General features: G+C 44.5%; 1 protein-coding gene across 1 annotated transcript in view; it reads right to left on the reverse strand.

Moving 5' to 3' along the window:
• Positions 1-236: 236 nt before the first annotated feature.
• LOC129823294 (1-phosphatidylinositol 4,5-bisphosphate phosphodiesterase delta-1-like) overlaps positions 237-27,483 on the reverse strand; it is an 81,050-nt gene continuing 53,803 nt past the window's right edge. The window contains exons 7-15 of the mRNA XM_055882228.1: positions 20,071-20,215; positions 18,798-18,950; positions 7,190-7,357; positions 5,147-5,303; positions 4,114-4,230; positions 3,571-3,749; positions 2,641-2,776; positions 2,143-2,292; positions 237-2,037 (exon numbers count right to left, since the gene is read on the reverse strand). Of these exons, the coding sequence (XP_055738203.1) occupies positions 1,946-2,037; positions 2,143-2,292; positions 2,641-2,776; positions 3,571-3,749; positions 4,114-4,230; positions 5,147-5,303; positions 7,190-7,357; positions 18,798-18,950; positions 20,071-20,215 (1,297 nt within the window). The 3' untranslated portion in view covers positions 237-1,945. The remainder of the gene's footprint in view (positions 2,038-2,142; positions 2,293-2,640; positions 2,777-3,570; positions 3,750-4,113; positions 4,231-5,146; positions 5,304-7,189; positions 7,358-18,797; positions 18,951-20,070; positions 20,216-27,483) is intronic.

Raw genomic sequence — 27,483 nt, forward strand, 5'->3', positions numbered from 1 at the left:
GCAGCTGTTATTCTATAGGCTGGGATCCACACTATGCAGCTGTTATTCTATAGGCTGGGATCCTCACTGTGCAGCTGTTATTCTATAGGCTGGGATCCACACTATGCAGCTGTTATTCTATAGGCTGGGATCCACACTATACAGCTGTTATTCTATAGGCTGGGATCCTCACTATGCAGCTGTTATTCTATAGGCTGGGATCCTCACTATGCAGCTGTTATTCTATAGGCTGGGATCCTCACTATACAGCTGTTATTCTATGGGCTGGGATCCTCACTATACAGCTGTTATTCTATAGGCTGGGATCCTCACTATACAGCTGTTATTCTATAGGCTGGGATCCACACTATGCAGCTGTTATTCTATAGGCTGGGATCCACACTATGGAGCTGTTATTCTATAGGCTGGGATCCACACTATGCAGCTGTTATTCTATAGGCTGGGATCCTCACTATACAGCTGTTATTCTATAGGCTGGGATCCTCACTATGCAGCTGTTATTCTATAGGCTGGGATCCACACTATACAGCTGTTATTCTATAGGCTGGGATCCTCACTATACAGCTGTTATTCTATAGGCTGGGATCCTCACTATGCAGCTGTTATTCTATTGGCTGGGATCCTCACTATGCAGCTGTTATTCTATAGGCTGGGATCCCCACAGCTGTTATTCTATAGGCTGGGATCCCCACAGCTGTTATTCTATAGGCTGGGATCCACACTATACAGCTGTTATTCTATAGGCTGGGATCCTCACTATGCAGCTGTTATTCTATTGGCTGGGATCCTCACTATACAGCTGTTGCAGGAGTGCATTTTTCACTGGCTGTCCACTGGTTTCAAAAACAATGATTGACATGCAGCTTAAACTTCTTGAATTCAACCATTATTGGGTTCAAATACACATTTAGATTCGTGAACAGCCAACAACCACAATCTGTAAGGCGGAAACAGCTAAATGAGAGAGCAGCAGTGTGATTCACATCAATGCACTATGTAGATATCAATAATAAGTGATATCTGTATCGCCGTAGACTATACCACCGCTGTCATCCTGACCTCCAAGTGTTTATTAAAGTTGGATAATATTTGCATACCGACAGCAATCGCACCATTGGAAGACATATATATATATATTATTTCAATTTATTTAACAAGTTCTCGTTTACAACTGCGACCAAGATAAAGCAAAGCAGTGTGACAAAAACACCACAGTTTGGACTGTAGTCTTCAAAAGCCTGTTTTCCCGCAATCCGTCAAACACATTTTGGTGTGTCATCATAGTGGTCTCTGACTTGTGGTCAGACTTACTCAGGTGGAACAAACTTAAAAGAAGTGGATTTTTTTTTTTTTAAATAGATAAAACATTAAATATCAACATATTAAAAACCTTGTCAGTTACAGCTCAAGGATGTGGGAGGGGTCAGTATGATGTGGGAGGGATCAGTATGATGTGGGAGGGGTCAGTATGATGTGGGAGGGGTCAGTATGATGTGGGAGGGGTCAGTATGATGTGGGAGGGGTCAGTATGATGTGGGAGGGGTCAGTATGATGTGGGAGGGATCAGTATGATGTGGGAGGGGTCCGTATGATGTGGGAGGGGTCCGTGTGATGTGGGAGGGGTCCGTGTGATGTGGGAGGGGTCCGTGTGATGTGGGAGGGGTCCGTGTGATGTGGGAGGGGTCAGTGTGATGTGGGAGGGGTCAGTGTGATGTGGGAGGGATCAGTATGATGTGGGACGGGTCAGTATGATGTGGGAGGGGTCAGTATGATGTGGGAGGGGTCAGTATGATGTGGGAGGGGTCAGTGTGATGTGGGAGGGGTCAGTGTGATGTGGGAGGGGTCAGTGTGATGTGGGAGGGGTCAGTGTGATGTGGGAGGGGTCAGTGTGGTGTGGGAGGGGTCAGTGTGGTGTGGGAGGCGTCAGTGTGAAGTGGGTCGGGATCTATTTGGCGTCCAGCAGCATGAGGTGAACAAACAGGCCGGCGGAGGGGATGACATCACCACGCTTGGTGAGCAGAGGGACGTGGCGGTAACCTGGGAAACAGGATGTGAGGTTTGAATAAGTCAGCAGTCAGCAATGAGAGGAGAGAATAGAGAGGGAGAGAAAGAGAGAGAAATAAGACAAGAGGGAGGTATTACCGTTCTGTAGACTGGTCAGTGGCAGGCAGTAATGTCCAATCAGGTCGTTCTGTGAGGTAGCGTCATAGTCTTCGACCAGGAAGCGCAACATGGCCAGCTCTGGTACCTGGATGTCAAACTGGAACGTCTCATTCCACATGGGGTTAAAACCTGCAGAGAGGAACATCATTCCACATGGGGTTAAAACCTGCAGAGAGGAACATCGTTCCACATGGGGTTAAAACCTGGTGAGAGGAACATCATTCCACATGGGGTTAAAACCTGCAGAGAGGAACATCATTCCACATGGGGTTAAAACCTGGTGAGAGGAACATCATCAAGGCCTGGATCAGATACTGATACGTACTGTGTGTGTGTGTGGTGTGTGTGTGTGTGGTGTGTGTGTGTGTGGTGTGTGTGTGGTGGTGTGTGTGTGTGGTGTGTGTGTGTGTGGTGTGTGTGTGTGTGTGTGTGTGGTGTGTGTGTGTGTCTGTGTGTCTGTGTGTGTGTGTGTGTCACCGTTGTTCTCGATGGAGCGTGTCTCCTTGCTGCACGTGTCAGCTGGAACACCGTAGATCTCCACTTTAACCAGCGGGTCCACGATGGATTTAGGCTTGTCCTTGTTTAGCTTGGGCAGCTGCTGGGCTGAGATCACCTGGAGACACCACACACACACACACACGCACACGCACACGCACACGCACACAGCGCACACACAGCGCACACACAGCGCACACACAGCGCACACACAGCGCACACACAGCGCACACACAGCGCGCACACAGCACACACAGCACACACAGCACACACACACCACACACACACCACACACACACCACACACACACCACACACACACCACACACACACACCACACAGCACACACACACACCACACACACACACCACACACAGCACACACACACCACACACACCGCACACACACAGCACACACCGCACACACACAGCACACACCGCACACACGAGCACACACCGCACACACGCGCACACACACACACACAGAGACACAGAGAGAGAGAGAGAGGTCTATAGCAGAAGCCTAATGACTAAGGATATTTCAAAGCAGCATTGATTTGATGTACTGTAGTGCAGTTTAGTACCTAATGAATCCCTCTTGAACCATATCTCATCTCAATCAAATCTTATCATTTGAAGCGATGCCACTCAGTTCCGAGCCCCATTCCTCTTAGCAGTGTTAACTATAAGATACGATCTACAATGATGAACACTAAACACAGAAACTCATTTATGTTATCAGAAGGCCATTTTACTTCCGCAATATATTGCTATTTTATTCATCAATGTACCATTCTTCACTGTGTTCTAATATTCCACTAATGTAATCCACTATAGTATCATATATAAATCAATATAATACATAGAGTATATATATATATATATATAACACACTATAGCGATGATCCTCTCACCATGATGTGGAAGGCCTGGGGTTTGATCCAGGGTCCCTTGGTTAGGGTCATAGGATTGAACTCTGACCCAGGGTCTCTCTGGAATTCGGGCTTCAGGACGTATCCACTCAGCCCGTTGGATCGGAACAGGCCCTGGTTCAAGTCCATCTCCTTAGAGGGAGTCTGGAAGTTCAGCGCCACTGGAGAGACAAATCATAATCAATAAAGAATCGATCAATAAAGCATCTATCGTGACTTTATAGAGAAAGGGGAAGACTGTGACCTGAGCTGGTACGGAGATCGTTCATTTATAGAGAAAGGGGAAGACTGTGACCTGAGCTGGTACGGAGATCGTTCATTTATAGAGAAAGGGGAAGACTGTGACCTTAGCTGGTACGGAGATTGTTCACTTATAGAGAAAGGGGAAGACTGTGACCTTAGCTGGTACGGAGATTGTTCATTTATAGAGAAAGGGGAAGACTGTGACCTGAGCTGGTACAGAGATTGTTCATGTCAATTCTATCAGAGGATTCTTCATTATGAGTCTAGTTGAAGAGACTGTACCTATCTGACAGCCTGCGTTCCACAGGGGAACTGGGTTGTAGTTGGAAGAGGCTGTTCTGGAGCCCGCTGGGTAGATACGGCTCAGCTTGGTCATGTTGTGTTGGATAAACGCTTTAGCTGGGAGAGATGTAAACCAGACAGGTTAGTGGTGCTATCCTTGTAAGAACTGTTCTAGAACATGCATAATGAAATGTTTATAGTACACTGAATCAAGGCTGAAAGGTCCTGTTATCCAGGCTTGATATTATTCAGGCTTGATATTATTCAGGCTTGATGTTATTCAGGCTTGATGTTATCCAGGCTTGATATTATTCAGGCTTGATGTTGTTCAGGCTTGATGTTATTCAGGATTGATGTTATTCAGGCTTGATGTTATTCAGGCTTGATGTTATTCAGGCTTGATGTTATTCAGGCTTGCTGTTATTCAGGCTTGATGTTATTCAGGCTTGATGTTATTCAGGCTTGATGTTATTCAGGCTTGCCGTTATTCAGGCTTGATGTTATCCAGGCTTGATATTATTCAGGCTTGATGTTATTCAGGCTTGATGTTATTCAGGCTTGATGTTATTCAGGCTTGATGTTATTCAGGCTTGATGTTATTCAGGCTTGATGTTATTCAGGATTGCTATAATTCAGGCTTGCTGTTATTCAGGCTTGATGTTATTCAGGCTTGCTGTTATTCAGGCTTGTTGTTATTCAGGCTTGATGTTATTCAGGCTTGATGTTATTCAGGCTTGATATTATTCAGGCTTGATGTTATTCAGGCTTGATGTTATTCAGGCTTGCTGTTATTCAGGCTTGCTGTTATTCAGGCTTGCTGTTATTCAGGCTTGATGTTATTCAGGCTTGATGTTATTCAGGCTTGATGTTATTCAGGCTTGATGTTATTCAGGCTTGATGTTATTCAGGCTTGATGTTATTCAGGCTTGATGTTATTCAGGCTTGATGTTATTCAGGCTTGATGTTATTCAGGCTTGCTATAATTCAGGCTTGTTGTTATTCATGCTTGCTGTAACAGAACATAGGGTTTTACCTGCTGTCTCGGCCAGGTTAACAGCCTTGCTCTCTTTAAAGGAGGACATCTCATAGAAGGCCTGGTTGTCTTTAGCGTGCTCAAACCCTGAGAAGTGGACACTCTTACAGTAGATCACCAGGTCAGACAGCTGCTTGGCAAGCTTGATCTTTGACTTCTGAAAAGCAATAAAACAGCATTTTTATAGAAATAGAGATGTTTTCAGAGAAGTATTCCCATATGTGTTTTCCTTGGCATATGGCCTGGCATTTGAAATGGAACTAGTTCTGCTGAGGACAGTTTTGCAGCTAATCCACAGTAGAGCTTGGCACCACAGTAGCTTGGCACCACAGTAGCTTGGCACCACAGTAGCTTGGCACCACAGTAGCTTGGCACCACAGTAGCTTGGCACCACAGTAGCATGGCACCACAGATGCATGGCACCACAGTAGCTTGGTACCACAGTAGCGTGACACCACAATAGCATGGCACCACAGTAGCTTGGCACCACAGTAGCATGGTACCACAGTAGCTTGGCACCACAGTAGCATGGTACCACAGTAGCATGGTACCACAGTAGCTTGACACCACAGTAGCTTGGCACCACAGTAGCATGGTACCACAGTAGCATGGCACCACAGTAGCTTGGCACCACAGTACCAGGGTACCACAGTAGCATGGTACCACAGTAGAGTGACACCACAGTAGCTTGGCACCACAGTAGCATGGTACCACAGTAGCATGGTACCACAGTAGTATGGTACCACAGTAGCAAGACACCACAGTAGCATGGTACCACAGTAGCATGGCACCACAGTAGCTTGGCACCACAGTACCATGGTACCACAGTAGCATGGTACCACAGTAGAGTGACACCACATTAGCATGGCACCATTAGCATGGCACCACAGTAGCATGGCGCCACAGTAGCATGGCGCCACAGTAGCATGGCACCACAGTAGCATGACACCACAGTAGCATGACACCACAGTAGCATGGTACCACAGTAGGATGACACCACAGTAGCATGGCACAACAGTAGCATGGCACAACAGTAGCATGGCACAACAGTAGCATGACACCACAGTAGCATGACACCACAGTAGCATGACACCACAGTAGCATGGTACCACAGTAGCATGGCACCACAGTAGCATGACACCACAGTAGCATGGTACCACAGTAGCATGGCACCACAGTAGCATGACACCACAGTAGCATGGTACCACAGTAGCATGGTACCACAGTAGCATGACACCACAGTAGCATGGCACAACAGTAGCATGACACAACAGTAGCATGACACCACAGTAGCATGGTACCACAGTAGCATGGTACCACAGTAGCATGACACCACAGTAGCATGACACCACAGTAGCATGGTACCACAGTAGCATGGTACCACAGTAGCATGGTACCACAGTAGCATGACACCACAGTAGCATGACACCACAGTAGCATGACACCACAGTAGCATGGTACCACAGTAGCATGACACCACAGTAGCATGACACCACAGTAGCATGACACCACAGTAGCATGACACCACAGTAGCATGACACCACAGTAGCATGGTACCACAGTAGCATGGCACCACAGTAGCATGACACCACAGTAGCATGACACCACAGTAGCATGGCACCACAGTAGCATGACACCACAGTAGCATGACACCACAGTAGCATGGTACCACAGTAGCATGGCACCACAGTAGCATGACACCACAGTAGCATGACACCACAGTAGCATGACACCACAGTAGCATGACACCACAGTAGCATGGTACCACAGTAGCATGACACCACAGTAGCATGGCACCACAGTAGCATGGCACAACAGTAGCATGGCACCACAGTAGCATGACACCACAGTAGCATGGTACCACAGTAGCATGACACCACAGTAGCATGACACCACAGTAGCATGACCATGTCCAAAATGGCACTCTATTCTACTTCTTCTTACCACAGTCCTATGGGCTGGTAGTGCACTACTAGGGACTAGGGTGACATTGGGACACCATGGCTTTAACTACCTTGGCACCACAGCAGCGTGTTACCATACCTTGGCTTTGGCCTTCTGTCCGTTGGAGTCTGTCTTGGAGTGGTTGGTCTCTGCAGCCTCGTCCTCCTCTGAGACACAGTCTTCCTCTACTCCAGGACTAGTACTGCTGAAGACGGCATCCAGCTTGTTCAGCCGTTTCCCCTTGATGATGAACCGACCCTTCAACTCCTACACAGAGACAGACATTGTGTTGAGGGAGATGCATCTATACGAGATAATCGAATGACTCCTAAATACCAGGACACCTTGAGAAGGATCCAGCAGCGAAGCTGTTCTTCCCTCCCAGCTCTCCCTCCCTCCCTCCCAGCGAAGCTGTTCTTCCCTCCCAGCTCTCCCTCTCTCCCTCCCAGCGAAGCTGTTCTTCCCTCCCAGCTCTCCCTCCCTCCCTCCCAGCGAAGCTGTTCTTCCCTCCCAGCTCTCCCTCCCTCCCTCCCAGCGAAGCTGTTCTTCCCTCCCAGCTCTCCCTCTCTCCCTCCCAGCGAAGCTGTTCTTCCCTCCCAGCTCTCCCTCCCTCCCTCCCAGCGAAGCTGTTCTTCCCTCCCAGCTCTCCCTCCCTCCCTCCCAGCGAAGCTGTTCTTCCCTCCCAGCTCTCCCTCCCTCCCTCCCAGCGAAGCTGTTCTTCTCTCCCTCCCTCCCTCCCAGCTAAGCTGTTCTTCTCTCCCTCCCTCCCTCCCTCCCTCCCAGCGAAGCTGTTCTTCCATCCCAGCTCTCCCTCCCTCCCTCCCAGCGAAGCTGTTCTTCCCTCCCAGCTCTCCCTCCCTCCCTCCCAGCGAAGCTGTTCTTCTCTCCCTCCCTCCCTCCCAGCTAAGCTGTTCTTCTCTCCCTCCCTCCCTCCCTCCCTCCCTCCCTCCCAGCGAAGCTGTTCTTCCCTCCCAGCTCTCCCTCCCTCCCTCCCAGCGAAGCTGTTCTTCCCTCCCAGCTCTCCCTCCCTCCCTCCCAGCGAAGCTGTTCTTCCCTCCCAGCTCTCCCTCCCTCCCTCCCTCCCTACCTACCTCCCTCCCTCCCCCCCTCCCCCCCTCCCTCCCTCCCCCCCTCCCTCCCTCCCTCCCTCCCTCCCAGCGAAGCTGTTCTTCTCTCCCAGCTCTCCCTCCCTCCCTCCCTCCCACCTCTCCCTCCCTCCCTCCCTCCCTCCCAGCGAAGCTGGCTAAAGCCCTGTTCTATTTTTTCATTATTGTTATTATTATTATACCGGTTCTTCTAGCAAGGAAAATGAAAATCCCCATGAAATAGCTGAGGAGGGTGCAACTTGACATGATGGTAAAGGCCCATAGTCCACACCCTGTCATGCAATGCCGGAATACATTTGTACTGTTGTGAAGCCGTTTCTAGAGTAATGCAAGGTCTCTCATGTGAAACTTCAATTGCTGTGGAAATGCTGAGATGGGGTTTTCAATGATGTTAAAGGTAGTTATGATGCAGCTATGATGGTGATACGATATGGATTACAATTATCATCATGAATATTAAGACTATACGCACTACATGTTACACACACAGACACTCAAACATGCAAATTGGCAGTTGTTATTTATCTCTACATCACACATTATAGCCTTACTCTTATACAGACATCGTACACACTCTCGCTAATCACTGAATGAAGATTACGGGCAGGAACTCTTTCCAAATAATAATAAAAATAAAAAAATGAACTAAATGTACAGAAAGATCAGTGCGAAGGCCAAATTACAGAGGACAAACTTCTTGAGGTTATTAAATCCTTTCAGTCTGGAAAAACCCCAGGGCTTGATGGCAGACCGGTAGAGGTATATCAAGCCTTTTTTGATTATACTAACAGCTCCATTGTTAGCTTGTTTGAACTACTCCTATAGAAATGGTGGTCTGTCCTCAGCTGGAAGGTCTGAAACCTCTGGAAGGTTCTCTGTTATTAAAACAAGTTGAAAGACCCAGTCATCTAAGCCAGGCCTGGTATTCATAGCGCATTTTGAAAAGGCATTTTATAAAGTAAGACTGGATTTTATTTATGAATGCCTGGATTTTTTTTTATTTTCGGTAATTCTCTTAAAAAATGGGTAAAATTAATGTATAGCAACCCCAGGTGTAAAATGGTAAATAACGGCTACTTCTCAGAGAGTTTTGGGCCTGTTTGGCCCTGTCCAGGGGTATCATCGGATGGGGCCACAGTGTCTCCTGACCCCTCCTGTCTCAGCCTCCAGTATTTATGCTGCAGTAGTTTATGTGTCGGGGGGCTAGGGTCAGTCTGTTATATCTGGAGTACTTCTCCTGTCTTATCCGCTGTCCTGTGTGAATTTAAGTGTGCTCTCTCTAATTTTCTCTTTCTCTCTTTCTTTCTCTCTCTCTCTTGGAGGTCCTGGGCCCTAGGACCATGCCTCAGGACTACCTGGCATGATGACTCCTTGCTGTCCCCAGTCCACCTGGCCGTGCTGCTGCTCCAGTTTCAACTGTTCTGCCTGCGGCTATGGAAGCCTGACCTGTTCACCGGACGTGCTACCTGTCCCAGACCTGCTGTTTTCAACTCTCTAGAGACAGCAGGAGCGGTAGAGATACTCTTAATGATCGGCTATGAAAAGCCAACTGACATTTACTCCTGAGGTGCTGACTTGTTGCACCCTCGACAACTACTGTGATTATTATTATTTGACCATGCTGGTCATTTATGAACATTTGAACATCTTGACCATGTTCTGTTATAATCTCCACCTGGCACAGCCAGAAGAGGACTGGCCACCCCTCATAGCCTGGTTCCTCTCTAGGTTTCTTCCTAGGTTCCGGCCTTTCTAGGGAGTTTTTCCTAGCCACCGTGCTTCCACACCTGCATTGCTTGCTGTTTGGGATTTTAGGCTGGGTTTCTGTACAGCACTTTGAGATATCAGCTGATGTATGAAGGGCTATATAAATATATTTGATTTGATTTGACCAAGAGGAGTTAAACAAGGGTGTCCGCTGTCACCATATCTATTTGTTATGGCCATGAAATGCTATTAAAATCAGATCCAACAACAACATTAGAGGATTAGAAATCCAAGGCTTAAAAACAAAGGTGTCCATGTATGCCGATGACTCAAGTTTTATATTAAGTCTGCAAGCTAGATCCCTGTAATGTCTCATTGAAGATCTTAACTTTTCTGTATTCTCTGGACTAAAACCTAATTATGATAAGTGTACAATATTACGTATTGGATCTTTAAAAAATACAACTTTTACATTACTTTGCAGTTTACCTATAAAATGGGCTGATGGTGAACTAAAAATACTCGCTATTCATAACACAAAATATATAATAAAGCTGTCCACAATGAATTTCAATACAAAACTTGTAAAAACTGACAAGATCCTGCAACCATGGAGAGGTCAATACCTGTCTAACATGCTGATTTAGTAGCATGCTAGTTAGTAGCAGTAAAAGTACTGAGTCGGCGCAAACACAGTCTGATTCCAGTGCAAAAGATATTACATATACATATATATACAGTTGAAGTCGGATATATATATATACACAGAGTGCCTTTGGAAATTTTTCAGACCCCTTGACTCTTTCCACATTTTGACAAAGTGAAAATAGGTTTTTAGATGTTTTTGCAAATGTATTAAAAATGAACAACTGAAATACCTTTTTTACATAAGTATTCAGACCCTTAAGCTCAGGTGCATCCTGTTTCCATTGATCATCCTTCATATGTTTCTGGAGTCCACCGGTGGTAAATTCAATTGATTGGACATGATTTGGAAAGGCTTCACACCTGCCTATATAAGGTCCCACAGTTGACAGTGCATGTCAGAGCAAAAACCAAGCCATGAGGTCGAAGGAATTGTCCGTAGAGCGCCGAGACAGGTTTGTATCGAGGCACAAATCTGGGGAAGGGTATCAAAAACTTTCTGCAGCATTGAAGGTCCCCAAGAACACAGTGGCCTCCATCATTCTTAAATGGAAGAAGTTTGGAACCACCAAGACTCTTCCTAGAACTGGTTGCCCGGCCAAACTGAGCAATCAGGGGAGAAGAGCCTTGGTCAGGGAAGTGACCAAGAACCCGATGCTCACTCTGACAGAGCTCCAGCATTCCTATATGGAGATGGGAGAACCTTCCAGATGGACAACCATCGCTGCAGCACTCCACCAATCAGGTCTTTATGGTAGAGTGGCCAGATGGAAGCCACTCTTCAGTAAAAGGCACATGCTCTCTTAGACTTTGCCAAAAGGCTCCTACAATGAGAAAGAAGATTATCTGCTTCTATTTTCACCACTTTTAGTTTTGAAATCTTTGGTTGTTTACTACACTACTCACTCTGGCCTCACATGTGAATCCTTAAAGAGATGGGTGAGGTCATGGATAAAGAGGCGACAAGTAGCCTAGTGGTTAGAGCGTTGGGCCAGTAACCGAAAGGTTGCTAGATAGAATCCCCGGGCAGTTAGCCCACTGTTCCTAGGCTCTCATTGTAAATAATAATTTGTTCTTAACTGACTTGCCTAGTTTAAAAAAAAAGAGGGTGTGAACGATGCTCAATGGGTGTAGACAAAGAGGAACTCTCCAGTAGGTGTACCAAAACATTCAAGGGCCATTTTCTCAGACGTGGGGTTACCAGTTTATCAACTTTCAAAGCAGAACTACTTTCCCATTCTTTTTCAACTGCAGTGCATGATATATATGATTTTCTAGCTCTAAGTCTCTACTTTTATCGAATGTAAAGCCATTTCAAATTTTGCTACATAAGTCTAAATCGAGGTGCTAGTCACATTTTTGTTTAATGCCTATCCCAAACCTTAACCCTTACCTTAACCATAATGCCTAACCTTAACCATTCAGAGTTAATGCCTAACCTTAACCATTCAGAGTTAATGCCTAACCTTAACCATTCAGAGTTAATGCCTAACCTTAACCATTCAGAGTTAATGACTAACCTTAACCATTCAGAGTTAATGACTAACCTTAACCATTCAGAGTTAATGCCTAACCTTAACCATTCAGAGTTAATGCCTAACCTTAACCACTCAGAGTTAATGTCTAACCTTAACCATTCAGAGTTAATGCCTAACCTTAACCATTCAGAGTTAATGTCTAACCTTAACCTCTCAGAGTTAATGTCTAACCTTAACCATTCAGAGTTAATGCCTAACCTTAAGAATTCGGAGTTAATGAGTAAACTTAACCTTGGAACAATACAGAGAAGTAACCAAACACTTTGAGAAACACGGATGAACGTCTCATTCTGACTTGACACTGTGAGAGCTGGTTGAAACATCAGCACCACAGATAGCTTCCACTGTGAGAGCTGGTTGAAACATCAGCACCACAGATAGCTTCCACTGTGAGAGCTGGTTGAAACATCAGCACCACAGATAGCTTCCACTGTGAGAGCTGGTTGAAACATCAGCACCACAGATAGCTTCCACTGTGAGAGCTGGTTGAAACATCAGCACCACAGATAGCTTCCACTGTGAGAGCTGGTTGAAACATCAGCACCACAGATAGCTTCCACTGTGAGAGCTGGTTGAAACATCAGCACCACAGATAGCTTCCACTGTGAGAGCTGGTTGAAACATCAGCACCACAGATAGCTTCCACTGTGAGAGCTGGTTGAAACATCAGCACCACAGATAGCTTCCACTGTGAGAGCTGGTTGAAACATCAGCACCACAGATAGCTTCCACTGTGAGAGCTGGTTGAAACATCAGCACCACAGATAGCTTCCACTGTGAGAGCTGGTTGAAACATCAGCACCACAGATAGCTTCCACTGTGAGAGCTGGTTGAAACATCAGCACCACAGATAGCTTCCACTGTGAGAGCTGGTTGAAACATCAGCACCACAGATAGCTTCCACTGTGAGAGCTGGTTGAAACATCAGCACCACAGATAGCTTCCACTGTGAGAGCTGGTTGAAACATCAGCACCACAGATAGCTTCCACTGTGAGAGCTGGTTGAAACATCAGCACCACAGATAGCTTCCACTGTGAGAGCTGGTTGAAACATCAGCACCACAGATAGCTTCCACTGTGAGAGCTTGTTGAAACATCAGCACCACAGATAGCTTCCACTGTGAGAGCTGGTTGAAACATCAGCACCACAGATAGCTTCCACTGTGAGAGCTTGTTGAAACATCAGCACCACAGATAGCTTCCACTGTGAGAGCTTGTTGAAACATCAGCACCACAGATAGCTTCCACAAGTCTGTGAACGATCTGAGAGACATGGCAAGAAGGGCCTTCTACGCCATCAAAAGAAACATAAAAAATGGACATCCCAACTAACATCTGGCTAAAAATACTCCAATCAGTTAAAGAACACATTGTGAGGTCTGGGGTCCACTCACCAACCAAGAATTCACAAAATGGGACAAACACCCAATTGAGAGTCTGCATGCAGAATTCTGCTAAAATATCCTCAGAGTACAACGCAAAACCCCAAGTAATGCATGCAGAGCAGAATTAGGACTATACACACAAATGATCAATCCAGAAAACAGACATTAAATTCCACAACCACCTAAAGGAAATCGATGCCCAAACCTTCCATCACAAAGCCCTAACCTGCAAGGAGATTCATCTAGAGAAGAGTCCCCTCAGCCAGCTGTGTCACGCCCTGGCCTTAGTATTCTTAGTTTTTCTTTATTATTTTAGTTAGGTCAGGGTGTGACATGGGGAATGTTTGTGTTTTGTTGGTTTTGGGTGATTATATGGTAAAGGGGGTGTTGGGTGTAGTGTATGGGATTGTGTTGAGTGCATGTGTCTAGCGTTGTCTATGTTGGTTTAGTTGTCTAGGAGAGTCTATGGTTGCCTGAATGAGTTCCCAATTAGAGACAGCTGATTTCTGTTGTCTCTGATTGGGAGCCATATTTAGGGTAGCCATAGGCTTTCATGTGATGTGGGTAATTGTCTATGTTATACGTTTGTAGCCTGTGTGAGCACTACGTTTTATTAGCTTCACGATCGTTTATTGTTTTGTTTAGCGTGTAAGTGTTTTTGTTTCGTTTTGCCTTCGTCATCAATAAAAGTGATGGCGTATTTTCCAAATGCTGCGTTTTGGTCCGTCAATCCTCCACACGATCGTGACAAGCTGGCTCTGTTCACAAACACAAACTGACCCCACAGAGCCCCAGGACAGCAACACAATTAGACCCAACCAAATTATGAGAAGACAAAAAGATAATTACTTGACGAGCAAACTAGAATGCTATTTGTCCCTAAACAGAGAGTACACTGTGGCAGAATACCTGACCACTGTGACTGATCCAAAATTAAGGAAAGCTTTGACTATGTACAGACTCAGTGAGCATAGCCTTGCTATTGAGAAAGGCCGCTGTAGGCAGACATGGCTCTCAAGAGAAGACAGGCTATGTGCTCACTGCCCACAAAATGAGGTGGAAACTTAGCTGCACTTCCTAACCTCCTGCCAAATGTTTGACCATATTAGAGACACATATGTCCCTCAGAACACACAGATCCACAAAGAATTTGAAAACAAATTCAATTTGGATAAACTCCCATATCTACTGGGTGAAATACCACAGTGTGCCATCACAGCAGTAATACTCTATGGGTGAAATACCACAGTGTGCCATCACAGCAGTAATACTCTATGGGTGAAATACCACAGTGTGCCATCACAGCAGTAATACTCTATGGGTGAAATACCACAGTGTACCATCACAGCAGTAATACTCTATGGGTGAAATACCACAGTGTACCATCACAGCAGTAATACTCTATGGGTGAAATACCACAGTGTACCATCACAGCAGTAATACTCTATGGGTGAAATACCACAGTGTGCCATCACAGCAGTAATACTCTATGGGTGAAATACCACAGTGTACCATCATAAACCTACCAGTCTGCTCCAACCCAGGTGAACCCAGCCCAGGTCAACCTACCAGCTTCCCAGTCTGCTCCAGGCAAGGTCAACCTACCAGCCGACCAGTCTGTTCCAGCCCAGGTCAACCAACCAGCCTCCCAGTCTGCTCCAGCTCAGATAAACCTACCAGGTTCTTGATATTTTCCCCATTGACTGACCTTCATGTCTTAAAGTAATGATGGACTGTCGTTTCTCTTTGCTTATTTGAGCTGTTCTTGCCATAATATGGACTTGGTCTTTTACCAAATAGGGCTATCTTCTGTATACCCCCCTACCTTGTCAGAACACAACTGATTGGCTCAAACGCATTACGAAGGAAAAGACATTCCACAAATAAACTTTTAACAGGGCATACCTTTTAATTGAAATGCATTCCAGGTAACTACCTCATGAAGCTGGTTGAGAGAATGCCAAGAGTGTATAAAGCTGTCATCAAGGCAAAGGGTGGCTACTTTTTAGAATCTCAAATATAAAACATGTTTTGATTTGTTTAACACTTTTTTGGTTACCACATGATTCTATTTGTGCTATTTCATAGTTTTGATGTCTTCACTATTATTCCACAATGTAGAAAATAGTACAAATTAAGACAAACTCTTGAATGAGAAGGTGTGTCCAAACTTTTGACTGATACTGTATACACACATATCTATGAGAGAGAGAGAGAGAGAGAGAGAGAGAGAGAGTGAGAGAGAGAGAGAGAGAGAGAGAGAGAGAGAGAGAGAGAGAGAGAGAGAGGAGAGAGGGAGTGAGAGAGAGTGAGAGAGAGAGAGAGAGAGAGAGAGAGAGAGAGAGAGAGAGAGAGAGAGAGAGAGGAGAGAGAGAGAGAGGAGAGAGATGAGAGAGAGAGAGAGAGAGAGAGAGAGAGAGAGAGAGAGAGAGAGAGAGAGAGAGAGAGAGAGAGAGAGAGAGAGAGAGAGAGAGAGAGAGAGAGAGAGAGAGGACGTTAATTTTGTTTTTCTCCAGCAACATTCTTTGTGTTGGCTATATGAAGACACATTAAATCATAATCACTGTTAATATATTAAATCAAAGGCAGCTGTAGCATTCCTGCTGAGCCTCGAAGACAGACACGCTCTAACAGCCAGATACTGTTAGCAGGGAAATCACATTCCTTCTGGGAACACCCCGTTCCCAACCAGATACTGTTAGCAGGGAAATCACATTCCTTCTGGGAACACCCCGTTCCCAACCAGATACTGTTAGCAGGGAAATCACATTCCTTCTGGGAACACCCCATTCCCAACCAGGTACTGTTAGCAGGGAAATCACATTCCTTCTGGGAACACCCCGTTCCCAACCAGATACTGTTAGCAGGGAAATCACATTCCTTCTGGGAACACCCCATTCCCAACCAGGTACTGTTAGCAGGGAAATCACATTCCTTCTGGGAACACCCCGTTCCCAACCAGATACTGTTAGCAGGGAAATCACATTCCTTCTGGGAACACCCCATTCCCAACCAGGTACTGTTAGCAGGGAAATCACATTCCTTCTGGGAACACCCCGTTCCCAACCAGATACTGTTAGCAGGGAAATCACATTCCTTCTGGGAACACCCCAATCCCAACCAGGTACTGTTAGCAGGGAAATCACATTCCTTCTGGGAACACCCCGTTCCCAACCAGATACTGTTAGCAGGGAAATCACATTCCTTCTGGGAACACCCCATTCCCAACCAGATACTGTTAGCAGGGAAATCACATTCCTTCTGGGAACACCCCGTTCCCAACCAGGTACTGTTAGCAGGGAAATCACATTCCTTCTGGGAACACCCCATTCCCAACCAGGTACTGTTAGCAGGGAAATCACATTCCTTCTGGGAACACCCCATTCCCAACCAGGTACTGTTAGCAGGGAAATCACATTCCTTCTGGGAACACCCCGTTCCCAACCAGGTACTGTTAGCAGGGAAATCACATTCCTTCTGGGAACACCCCGTTCCCAACCAGGTACTGTTAGCAGGGAAATCACATTCCTTCTGGGAACACCCCGTTCCCAACCAGGTACTGTTAGCAGGGAAATCACATTCCTTCTGGGAACACCCCGTTCCCAACCAGGTACTGTTAGCAGGGAAATCACATTCCTTCTGGGAACACCCCGTTCCCAACCAGATACTGTTAGCAGGGAAATCACATTCCTTCTGGGAACACCCCGTTCCCAACCAGATACTGTTAGCAGGGAAATCACATTCCTTCTGGGAACACCCCATTCCCAACCAGGTACTGTTAGTAGGGAAATCACATTCCTTCTGGGAACACCCCGTTCCCAACCAGATACTGTTAGCAGGGAAATCACATTCCTTCTGGGAACACCCCATTCCCAACCAGATACTGTTAGTAGGGAAATCACATTCCTTCTGGGAACACCCCGTTCCCAACCAGATACTGTTAGCAGGGAAATCACATTCCTTCTGGGAACACCCCATTCCCAACCAGATACTGTTAGCAGGGAAATCACATTCCTTCTGGGAACACCCCGTTCCCAACCAGATACTGTTAGCAGGGAAATCACATTCCTTCTGGGAACACCCCATTCCCAACCAGGTACTGTTAGTAGGGAAATCACATTCCTTCTGGGAACACCCCATTCCCAACCAGGTACTGTTAGTAGGGAAATCACATTCCTTCTGGGAACACCCCGTTCCCAACCAGGTACTGTTAGCAGGGAAATCACATTCCTTCTGGGAACACCCCATTCCCAACCAGATACTGTTAGCAGGGAAATCACATTCCTTCTGGGAACACCCCATTCCCAACCAGATACTGTTAGCAGGGAAATCACATTCCTTCTGGGAACACCCCGTTCCCAACCAGATACTGTTAGCAGGGAAATCACATTCCTTCTGGGAACACCCCGTTCCCAACCAGATACTGTTAGCAGGGAAATCACATTCCTTCTGGGAACACCCCGTTCCCAACCAGTCAAACAAGGTGTTGTTGTTCTTCCTTCACATTCTCAGTACGACTCAACGCCTTTCATCTGTCTAACATCCACAACTTGTTCAGGCTTGCCTTAGTGCTTTCAGATTTTAAATACTGGGTATGTGGTTACGAAGCTCCAGGCTTTAACCACAGAGGGTTGAAAAACAAATAAGGTTGCATAGATGGAAGGATGGATGGGTGGGTGGAAGGATGGGTGGGTGGGTGGATGGATGGGTGGATGGATGGATGGATGGGGGATGGATGGATGGGTGGATGGATGGGGGATGGATTGAAGGATGGGTGGGTGGGTGGATGGATGGATGGATGGGTGGGTGGGTGGATGGTGGATGGGTGGATGGATGGATGGGTGGATGGATGGATGGTTGGATGGATGGATGGGTGGATGGATGGATGGGTGGGTGGGTGGATGGTGGATGGGTGGATGGATGGATGGGTGGATGGATGGGTGGGTGGATGGATGGATGGATGGGTGGATGGATGGGTGGATGGATGGTGGATGGGTGGATGGATGGGTGGGTGGATGGTGGATGGATGGATGGGTGGATGGATGGATGGGTGGATGGGTGGGTGGGTGGATGGATGGATGGATGGGTGGATGGATGGGTGGATGGATGGGTGGGTGGATGGATGGATGGATGGATGGATGGGTGGATGGATGGATGGATGGGTGGTGGGTGGGTGGGTGGATGGTGGATGGGTGGATGGATGGATGGATGGATGGGTGGATGGGTGGATGGATGGATGGATGGTGGGTGGGTGGGTGGGTGGGTGGATGGATGGATGGGTGGATGGATGGTGGGTGGATGGATTGATTATCTGCTAGTCTCTGACCTGGGGTGAGGGGAAGGCAGTGGGCATCTGGTCCTCCAAGGGGGAGGTGAGCAGGGCGCTGCCCAGGATGGAGATCATGTGCTTGGCCATCAGTTTCTGCTGCTCCAGGGTACAGTGGTTCTCCAGGGACAGGATCACTGGGTACTCTGATGTCTGGGGGACAGGAGGACAACAACATAACATTAGCAGTCATGTCCATCTCTTCTGGTAAGGGCTGGTTTGGCTTTATGGGGAAACTTCACCTTGAAGGCGTACTCCATGATAGGTTAGGGTCAGGTGTCATGGTTACCTTGAAGGCATACTCCATGATGGGTTAGGGTCAGGTGTCATGGTTACCTTGAAGGCGTACTCCATGATGGGTTAGTGTCAGGTGTTATGGTTACCTTGAAGGCGTACTCCATGATGGGTTAGGGTCAGGTGTCATGGTTACCTTGAAGGCGTACTCCATGATGGGTTAGGGTCAGGTGTCATGGTTACCTTGAAGGCGTACTCCATGATGGGTTAGGGTTAGGTGTCATGGTTACCTTGAAGGCGTACTCCATGATGGGTTAGGGTCAGGTGTCATGGTTACCTTGAAGGCGTACTCCATGATGGGTTAGGGTCAGGTGTCATGGTTACATTGAAGGCGTACTCCTTGATGGGTTAGGGTCAGGTGTCATGGTTACCTTGAAGGCGTACTCCTTGATGGGTTAGGGTCAGGTGTCATGGTTACCTTGAAGGCGTACTCCATGATGGGTTAGGGTCAGGTGTCATGGTTACCTTGAAGGCTTACTCAAGGGGTTAGGGTCAGGTGTCATGGTTACCTTGAAGGCGTACTCCATGATGGGTTAGGGTCAGGTGTCATGGTTACCTTGAAGGCGTACTCCTTGATGGGTTAGGGTCAGGTGTCATGGTTACCTTGAAGGCGTACTCCATGATGGGTTAGGGTCAGGTGTCATGGTTACCTTGAAGGCGTACTCCATGATGGGTTAGGGTCAGGTGTCATGGTTACCTTGAAGGCGTACTCCATGATGGGTTAGGGTCAGGTGTCATGGTTACCTTGAAGGCGTACTCCATGATGGGTTAGGGTCAGGTGTCATGGTTACCTTGAAGGCGTACTCCATGATGGGTTAGGGTCAGGTGTCATGGTTACCTTGAAGGCGTACTCCATGATGGGTTAGGGTCAGGTGTCATGGTTACCTTGAAGGCGTACTCCATGATGGGTTAGGGTCAGGTGTCATGGTTACCTTGAAGGCGTACTCCATGATGGGTTAGGGTCAGGTGTCATGGTTACCTTGAAGGCGTACTCCTTGATAGCCTTGATGACGTCTTTAAACAGGACCTTGGAGGTGAGGGTGTGGCCGTGGTAGATGACTGGCTCCCCCTGGGCCCCGTCCCAACAGTCTAGCTCCACACAGCGACAACTCTTCATCAGGGCCCTAAAGACCACAACACAAACATACAGTACTACTGTTAACTCTAGTACTGTATCTAGTACTATATCTATTATATCTAGTACTGTATCTAGTACTATATCTATTATATCCACTACTGCATCTAGTACTACATCTACTATATCTAGTACTGTATATAGTACAATATCTATTATATCCACTACTGCATCTAGTACTACATCTACAATATCTAGTACTGTATCTATTATATATAGAACAGTATCTAGAACTACATCTACTATGTCTAATACTGTATCTAGTACAATATCTATTATATCTACTACTGTATCTAGTACTATACCTATTAATTGTAGTACTGTATCTAGTACTACATTTATTATGTGTACTACTGTATCTAGTACAATATCTTCTATATCTAGTACTGCATCTAGTACATTATCTCTATCCAGTACATGATCTATTCTACCTAGTACTGTATAATCTACTATATCTATTATACATAGTACTGTATCTAGTACTATATCTATCATATATAGTACTATATCTGTAACTGTATCTAGTTCTATTTCTACTATATCTAGTACCAAATATATTATCTCTAGTACTATATGTACTATATCTAGTACTATATCTGTATCTAGTACTATATCTAATATCTCTAGTACTATATCTGTAGCTAATACTATAGCTACTATATCTAATACAGTATCTGTATCTCATACTATATGTACTATATCTAGTACTATGTATATTATACCTTGTACTATATCTGTATCTAGTACTATATCTGTATCTGGTACCGTATCTAATATCTCTAGTACTATGTTTGTAGCTAGTACTATAGCTAGTATGTCGAATACTGTATCTGTATCTAGTACTATATTTGCTATATCTAGTACTATGTATATTATACCTAGTACTATATCTGTTTCTAGTGCTATATCTACTTTATCTAGTTCTGTATCTGTAACTAGTACTATATCTGACATCTACTATATCTATTACTTTATCTGTACCTACTACTACATCTACTATATCTAGTACTATATTTGTATCTAATACTATAGATACTATATATTGTACTGTATCCATATCTAGCACTGTATCTGTATCTAGTACTATATCTACTATATATAGTACTGTATCTGTATCTAGTACTATATCTACTATATATAGCACTGTATCTGTATCTAGTACTATATCTACTATATATAGTACTGTATCTAGTACTATATCTACTATATATAGTACTGTATCTGTATCTAGTACTATATCTACTATATATAGTACTGTATCTGTATCTAGTACTATATCTACTATATATAGCACTGTATCTGTATCTAGTACTATATCTACTATATATAGTACTGTATCTGTATCTAGTACTATATCTACTATATATAGCACTGTATCTGTATCTAGTACTATATCTACTATATATAGTACTGTATCTGTATCTAGTACTATATCTACTATATATAGTACTGTATCTGTATCTAGTACTATATCTACTATATATAGTACTGTATCTGTATCTAGTACTATATCTACTATATATAGTACTGTATCTGTATCTAGTACTATATCTACTATATAGAGTACTGTATCTGTATCTAGTACTATATCTACTATATATAGTACTGTATCTAGTACTATATCTACTATATATAGTACTGTATCTGTATCTAGTACTATATCTACTATTTATAGCACTGTATCTAGTACTATATCTACTATATATAGTACTGTATCTGTATCTAGTACTATATCTACTATATATAGTACTGTATCTGTATCTAGTACTATATCTACTATATATAGTACTGTATCTAGTACTATATCTACTATATATAGTACTGTATCTGTATCTAGTACTATATCTACTATATATAGCACTGTATCTAGTACTATATCTACTATATATAGTACTGTATCTGTATCTAGTACTATATCTACTATATATAGTACTGTATCTGTATCTAGTACTATATCTACTATATAGATTACTGTATCTGTATCTAGTACTATATCTACTATATATAGTACTGTATCTAGTACTATATCTACTATATATAGTACTGTATCTGTATCTAGTACTATATCTACTATATATAGCACTGTATCTAGTACTATATCTACTATATATAGTACTCTATCTGTATCTAGTACTATATCTACTATATATAGTACTGTATCTGTATCTAGTACTATATCTACTATATATAGTACTGTATCTAGTACTATATCTACTATATATAGTACTGTATCTGTATCTAGTACTATATCTACTATATATAGTACTGTATCTAGTACTATATCTACTATATATAGTACTGTATCTGTATCTAGTACTATATCTACTATATATAGTACTGCATCTGTATCTAGTACTATATCTACTATATATAGTACTGTATCTGTATCTAGTACTATATCTACTATATATAGTACTGTATCTGTATCTAGTACTATATCTACTATATATAGTACTGTATCTGTATCTAGTACTATATCTACTATATATAGTACTGTATCTGTATCTAGTACTATATCTACTATATATAGTACTGTATCTGTATCTATATCTCCTATATATAGTACTGTATCTGTATCTAGTACTAAAGAAAAATAGAAACATCAACATCTTAAGTGCTGGTCCCGTGTTTCATGAGCTGAAATAAAAGATCACAGAAATGTTCCATGTGCACAAAAAGCTTATTTCTCTCAAAGTTTGAGCACAGTTTTTGTTACATCCCTGTTAGTGAGCATTTCTCCTTTGCCAAAATAATGGGACCGATACTTTACATGTATATTTTTGTCCAGTGTAATATGAATGTAATATAACATTAAATGTTATTTGTCACATGCGCCGAATACAACACAGTGAAATACTTACTTACAGGCCCTTAACCAACAAAGCAGTTTTAAGAAAAATACCAAAAAAAAAATGAAATAAAAGTAACAAATAATTAAAGAGCAGCAGTAAAATAACAATAGCGAGACTATATACATGGGTACCGGTACAGAGTCAATGTGTGGGGGCACCGGTTAGTCGAGGTAATTGAGGTAATATATACATGTGGGTAGAGTTATTAAAGTGACGTGTGCATAGATTATAATAGAGATAACAGCAGCGTAAAAGGGGGGGGGGGGGGGCAATGTAATTAGTCTGAGTAGCCATTTGATTAGGTGTTCAGGAGTCTTATGGCTTGGGGGTAGAAGCTGTTTAGAAGCCTCTTGGACCTAGACTTGGCGCTCCGGTACCACTTGCCGTGCGGTAGCAGAGAGAACAGTCTATAACTAGGGTGGCTGGAGTCTTTGACAATTTTTAGGGCCTTCCTCTGACACCGCCTGGTATAGAGGTCCTGGATGGCAGGCAGCTTGGCCCCAGTGATGTACTGGGCCGTACGCATTACCCTCTGTCGTGCCTTGTGGTCGGAGGCCGAGCAGTTGCCATACCAGGCAGTGATGCAACCAGTCAGGATGCTCTCGATGGTGCAGCTGTAGAACCTTTTGTGGATCTGAGGACCCATGACAAATCTTTTTAGTCTCCTGAGCGGGAAATGGGTTTTGTCGTGGCCTCTTCACGACTGTCTTGGTGTGTTTGGACCATTCTAGTTTGTTGTTGATGTGGACACCAAGGAACTTGAAGCTCTCAACCTGCTCCACTACAGCCCCATCAATGAGAATGGGGGCGTGCTCGGTCCTCCTTTTCCTGTAGTCCACAATAATCTCCTTAGTCTTGATTACGTTGAGGGAGAGGTTGTTGTCCTGGCACCACACTGCCAGGTCTCTGACCTCCCCCTGTATGCTGTCTCGGCGATGTTGAAGATCAGGCCTACCGCTGTTTTGTTCATTGGGAAACTTAATGATGGTGTTGGAGTCGTGCCTGGTCGTGCAGTCATGAGTGAACAGGGAGTACAGGAGGGGACTGAAAACGCACCCCTGAGGGGCCCCCATGTTAAGGATCAGCGTGGCGAATGTGTTGCTACCTACACTTATCACCTGGAGGCAGCCTGTCAGGAAGTCCAGGATCCAGTTGCAATATGTTGTAATATGTATGTAAAATGTTGTAATGTATGTTATATGTTGTACCATGTTGTACCATGTTGTAATATGTATGTTATATGTATGTAATATGTTGTAATATGTATGTTATATGTATGTAATATGTAGTAATATGTATGTAATATGTATGTAATATGTAGTAATATGTAGTAATATGTAGTAATATGTTGTAATATGTATGTAATATGTAGTAATATGTTGTAATATGTAGTAATATGTAGTAATATGTATGTAATATGTAGTAATATGTAGTAATATGTTGTAATATGTATGTAATATGTATGTAATATGTTGTAATATGTATGTAATATGTTGTAATATGTATGTAATATGTTGTAATATGTATGTAATATGTAGTAATATGTATGTGCTATGTTGTAATGTGCTGTAATATGTATATTTTCTTGATATAGGTCTCAGTGCTGCAAGGTAATAGACTACAAGTAGAAAGGTTATCTTAAATTAGAGGTAGTTATGATTACTTGATGTAATTTATTTTATTTTTATTTCACTTTTATAGTTCTCATTTACAACTGTGACCTTGCTAAGATAAAGCATAGCAGTGCGACAAAAACAACAACACAGAGTTACACATAAACAAACGTACCGTCAATAACACAATATAAAATTAAAATAGAAAGATCTATGTACAGTGTGTGCAAATGTAGAAGAGTAGGGAGGTAGGCAATAAATAGGCCCTAGAGGCGATAATAATTGCAATTTAGCATTAATACTGGAGTGATATATGTGCAGATGATGATGTGCAAGTAGAGATACTGTGGTGCAAAAGAGCAAGAAGGTAAGTAATAATATGGGGATGAGGTAGTTGGGTGGGCTATTTACAGATTGGCTGTGTACAGGTACAGTGATCGGCAAGCTGCTCAGACAACTGAAGCTTAAAATTACAGAGGGAGACATAAGACTCCAGCTTCAGCAATTCTTTCAATTCGTTCCAGTCATTGGCAGCAGAGAACTGGAAGGAAAGGCGGCCATAGTAGGAGTTGGCTTTGGGGATGACCAGTGAGATATACCTGCTGGAGCGCGTGCTACCGGTGGGTGCTGCCATGGTGACCAGTGAGCTGAGATAAGGCGGGGCTTTACCAAGCAAAGACTTATAGATGACCTGGAGCCAGTGGGTTTGGCGACAGATATGCAGTGAGGGCCAGCCAACGAGACCATACAGGTCGCAGTGGTGGGTAGTATATGGGGCTTTGGTGACAAAACGGATGGCACTGTGATAGACTGCATCCAGTTTGCTGAGTAGAGTGTTGGGGGCTATTTTGTAAATTACATCGCCGAAGTCAAGGATCGGTAGGACAGTCAGTTTTATGAGGGTATGTTTGGCAGCATGAGTGAAGTAGGCTTTGTTGCGAAATAGGAAGCCAATTCTAGATTTCATTTCGGATTGGAGATGCTTAATGTGAGTCTGGAAGGAGAGTTTACAGTCTAACCAGACACCTAGGTATTTGTAGTTGTCCACATATTCTAGGTCAGAACCGTCCAGAGTAGTGATGCTAGGCGGGTGCGGGCAGAAATCGGTTGAAGAGCATTCACTTAATTTTACTAGCATTTCAAAGCAGTTGGAGTCCACAGAAGAATGGCGTTGAAGGTTTGTTAGCACAGTGTCCAAAGAAGGGCCAGATGTATACAGAATGGTGTCGTCTGCGTAGAGGTGGATCAGGGAATCACCAGCAGCAAGAGCAACATCATTGATATATACAGAGAAAAGAGTCGGCCCAAGAATTGAACCCTGTGGCACCCCCATAGAGGCTGCCAGAGGTCCGGACAACAGTCCCTCCGATTTGAAACACTGAACTCTATCAGAGAAGTAGTTGGTGAACCAGGCGAGGCAGTCATTTGAGAAGCCAAGGCTATTGAGTCTGCCGATAAGAATGCGATAATTGACAGAGTCGAAAGCCTTGGCCAGGTCGATGAAGACGGCAGCACAGTACTGTCTTTTATCGATGGCGGTTATGTAATCGTTTAGGACCTTGAGCGTGGCTGAGGTGCACCCATGACCAGCTCGGAAACCAGATTGCATAATGGAGAAGGTACGGTGGGATTCAAAATGGTCGGTGATCTGTTTGTTAACTTGGCTTTCGAAGATTTTAAAAAGGCAGGTTAAGATGGATATAGGTCTATAACAGTTTGGGTCTAGAGTCCCCCAATGTTTCCAATGTTTGGGGATCTCAGACGATACGAAAGAGAGGTTGAATAGGCTAGTAATAGGGGTTGCAACAATTTCAGCGGATCATTTTAGAAAGAGCTGATTTGTAGGGATCCAGATTTTGCAGTTCTTACAGAACATCAACTGTCTGGATTTGGGTGAAAGAGAAGCGGCGGGGGGGGGGGGGGGGGGGGGGGGGTGTTTCCCAGTGTTTCCCAGTGTTTCCAATCCTCAGTGGGCATCTGGGAGAAGGTGCTCTTATTCTCCATGGACTTTACAGTGTCCCAGAACTTTTGGGAATTAGTGCTACAGGATGCAAATGTCTGTTTGAAAAAGCTAGCCTTTGCTTTCCTAACTGCCTGTGTATATTGGTTCCTGACTTCCCTGAAAAGTTGCATATCACGGCGGCTATTTGATGATAATGCAGAACGCCACAGGATGTTTAGTGCTGGTGGAACAGTATAACTTTAAACCGTCCCCTCGCCCCGACACGGGCGCGAACCAGGGACCCTCTGCACACATCAACAACTGACACTCACGAAGCGTCGTTACCCATCGCTCCACAAAAGCTGCGGCCCTTGCAGAGCAAGGGGAAACCCTACTTCAAGACTCAGAGCAAGTGACGTAACTGATTGAAACGCTAATAGCGCGTACCCGCTAACTAGCTAGCCATTTCACATCCGTTACACTGGTCAAGGGCAGTCAAGTCTGGGGTGAACCAAGGGCTATATCTGTTCTTAGTTCTACATTTTTTGAATGGAGCATGCTTATTTAAGATGGAAAGGAAAGCACTTTTGAAGAGCAACCAGGCATCCTCTACTGACGGGATGAGGTCAATATCCTTTCAGGATACCCTGTCCAGGTCGATTAGAAAGGCCTGCTCGCTGAAGTGTTTTAGGGAGCGTTTGACAGTGATGAGGGGTGGTCGTTTGACCGCAGACCCAGTACGCACGCAAGCAATGAGGCAGTGATCACTGTGATCCTGGTTGAAGACAGCAGAGGTGTATTTAGAGGGCAGGTTGGTCAGGATGATATCTATGAGGGTGCCCATGGTTAT

The sequence above is a fragment of the Salvelinus fontinalis genome, chromosome 25 (assembly GCF_029448725.1).
Source record: "Salvelinus fontinalis isolate EN_2023a chromosome 25, ASM2944872v1, whole genome shotgun sequence".
NCBI classification, from domain to species: Eukaryota; Metazoa; Chordata; class Actinopteri; order Salmoniformes; family Salmonidae; genus Salvelinus; species Salvelinus fontinalis.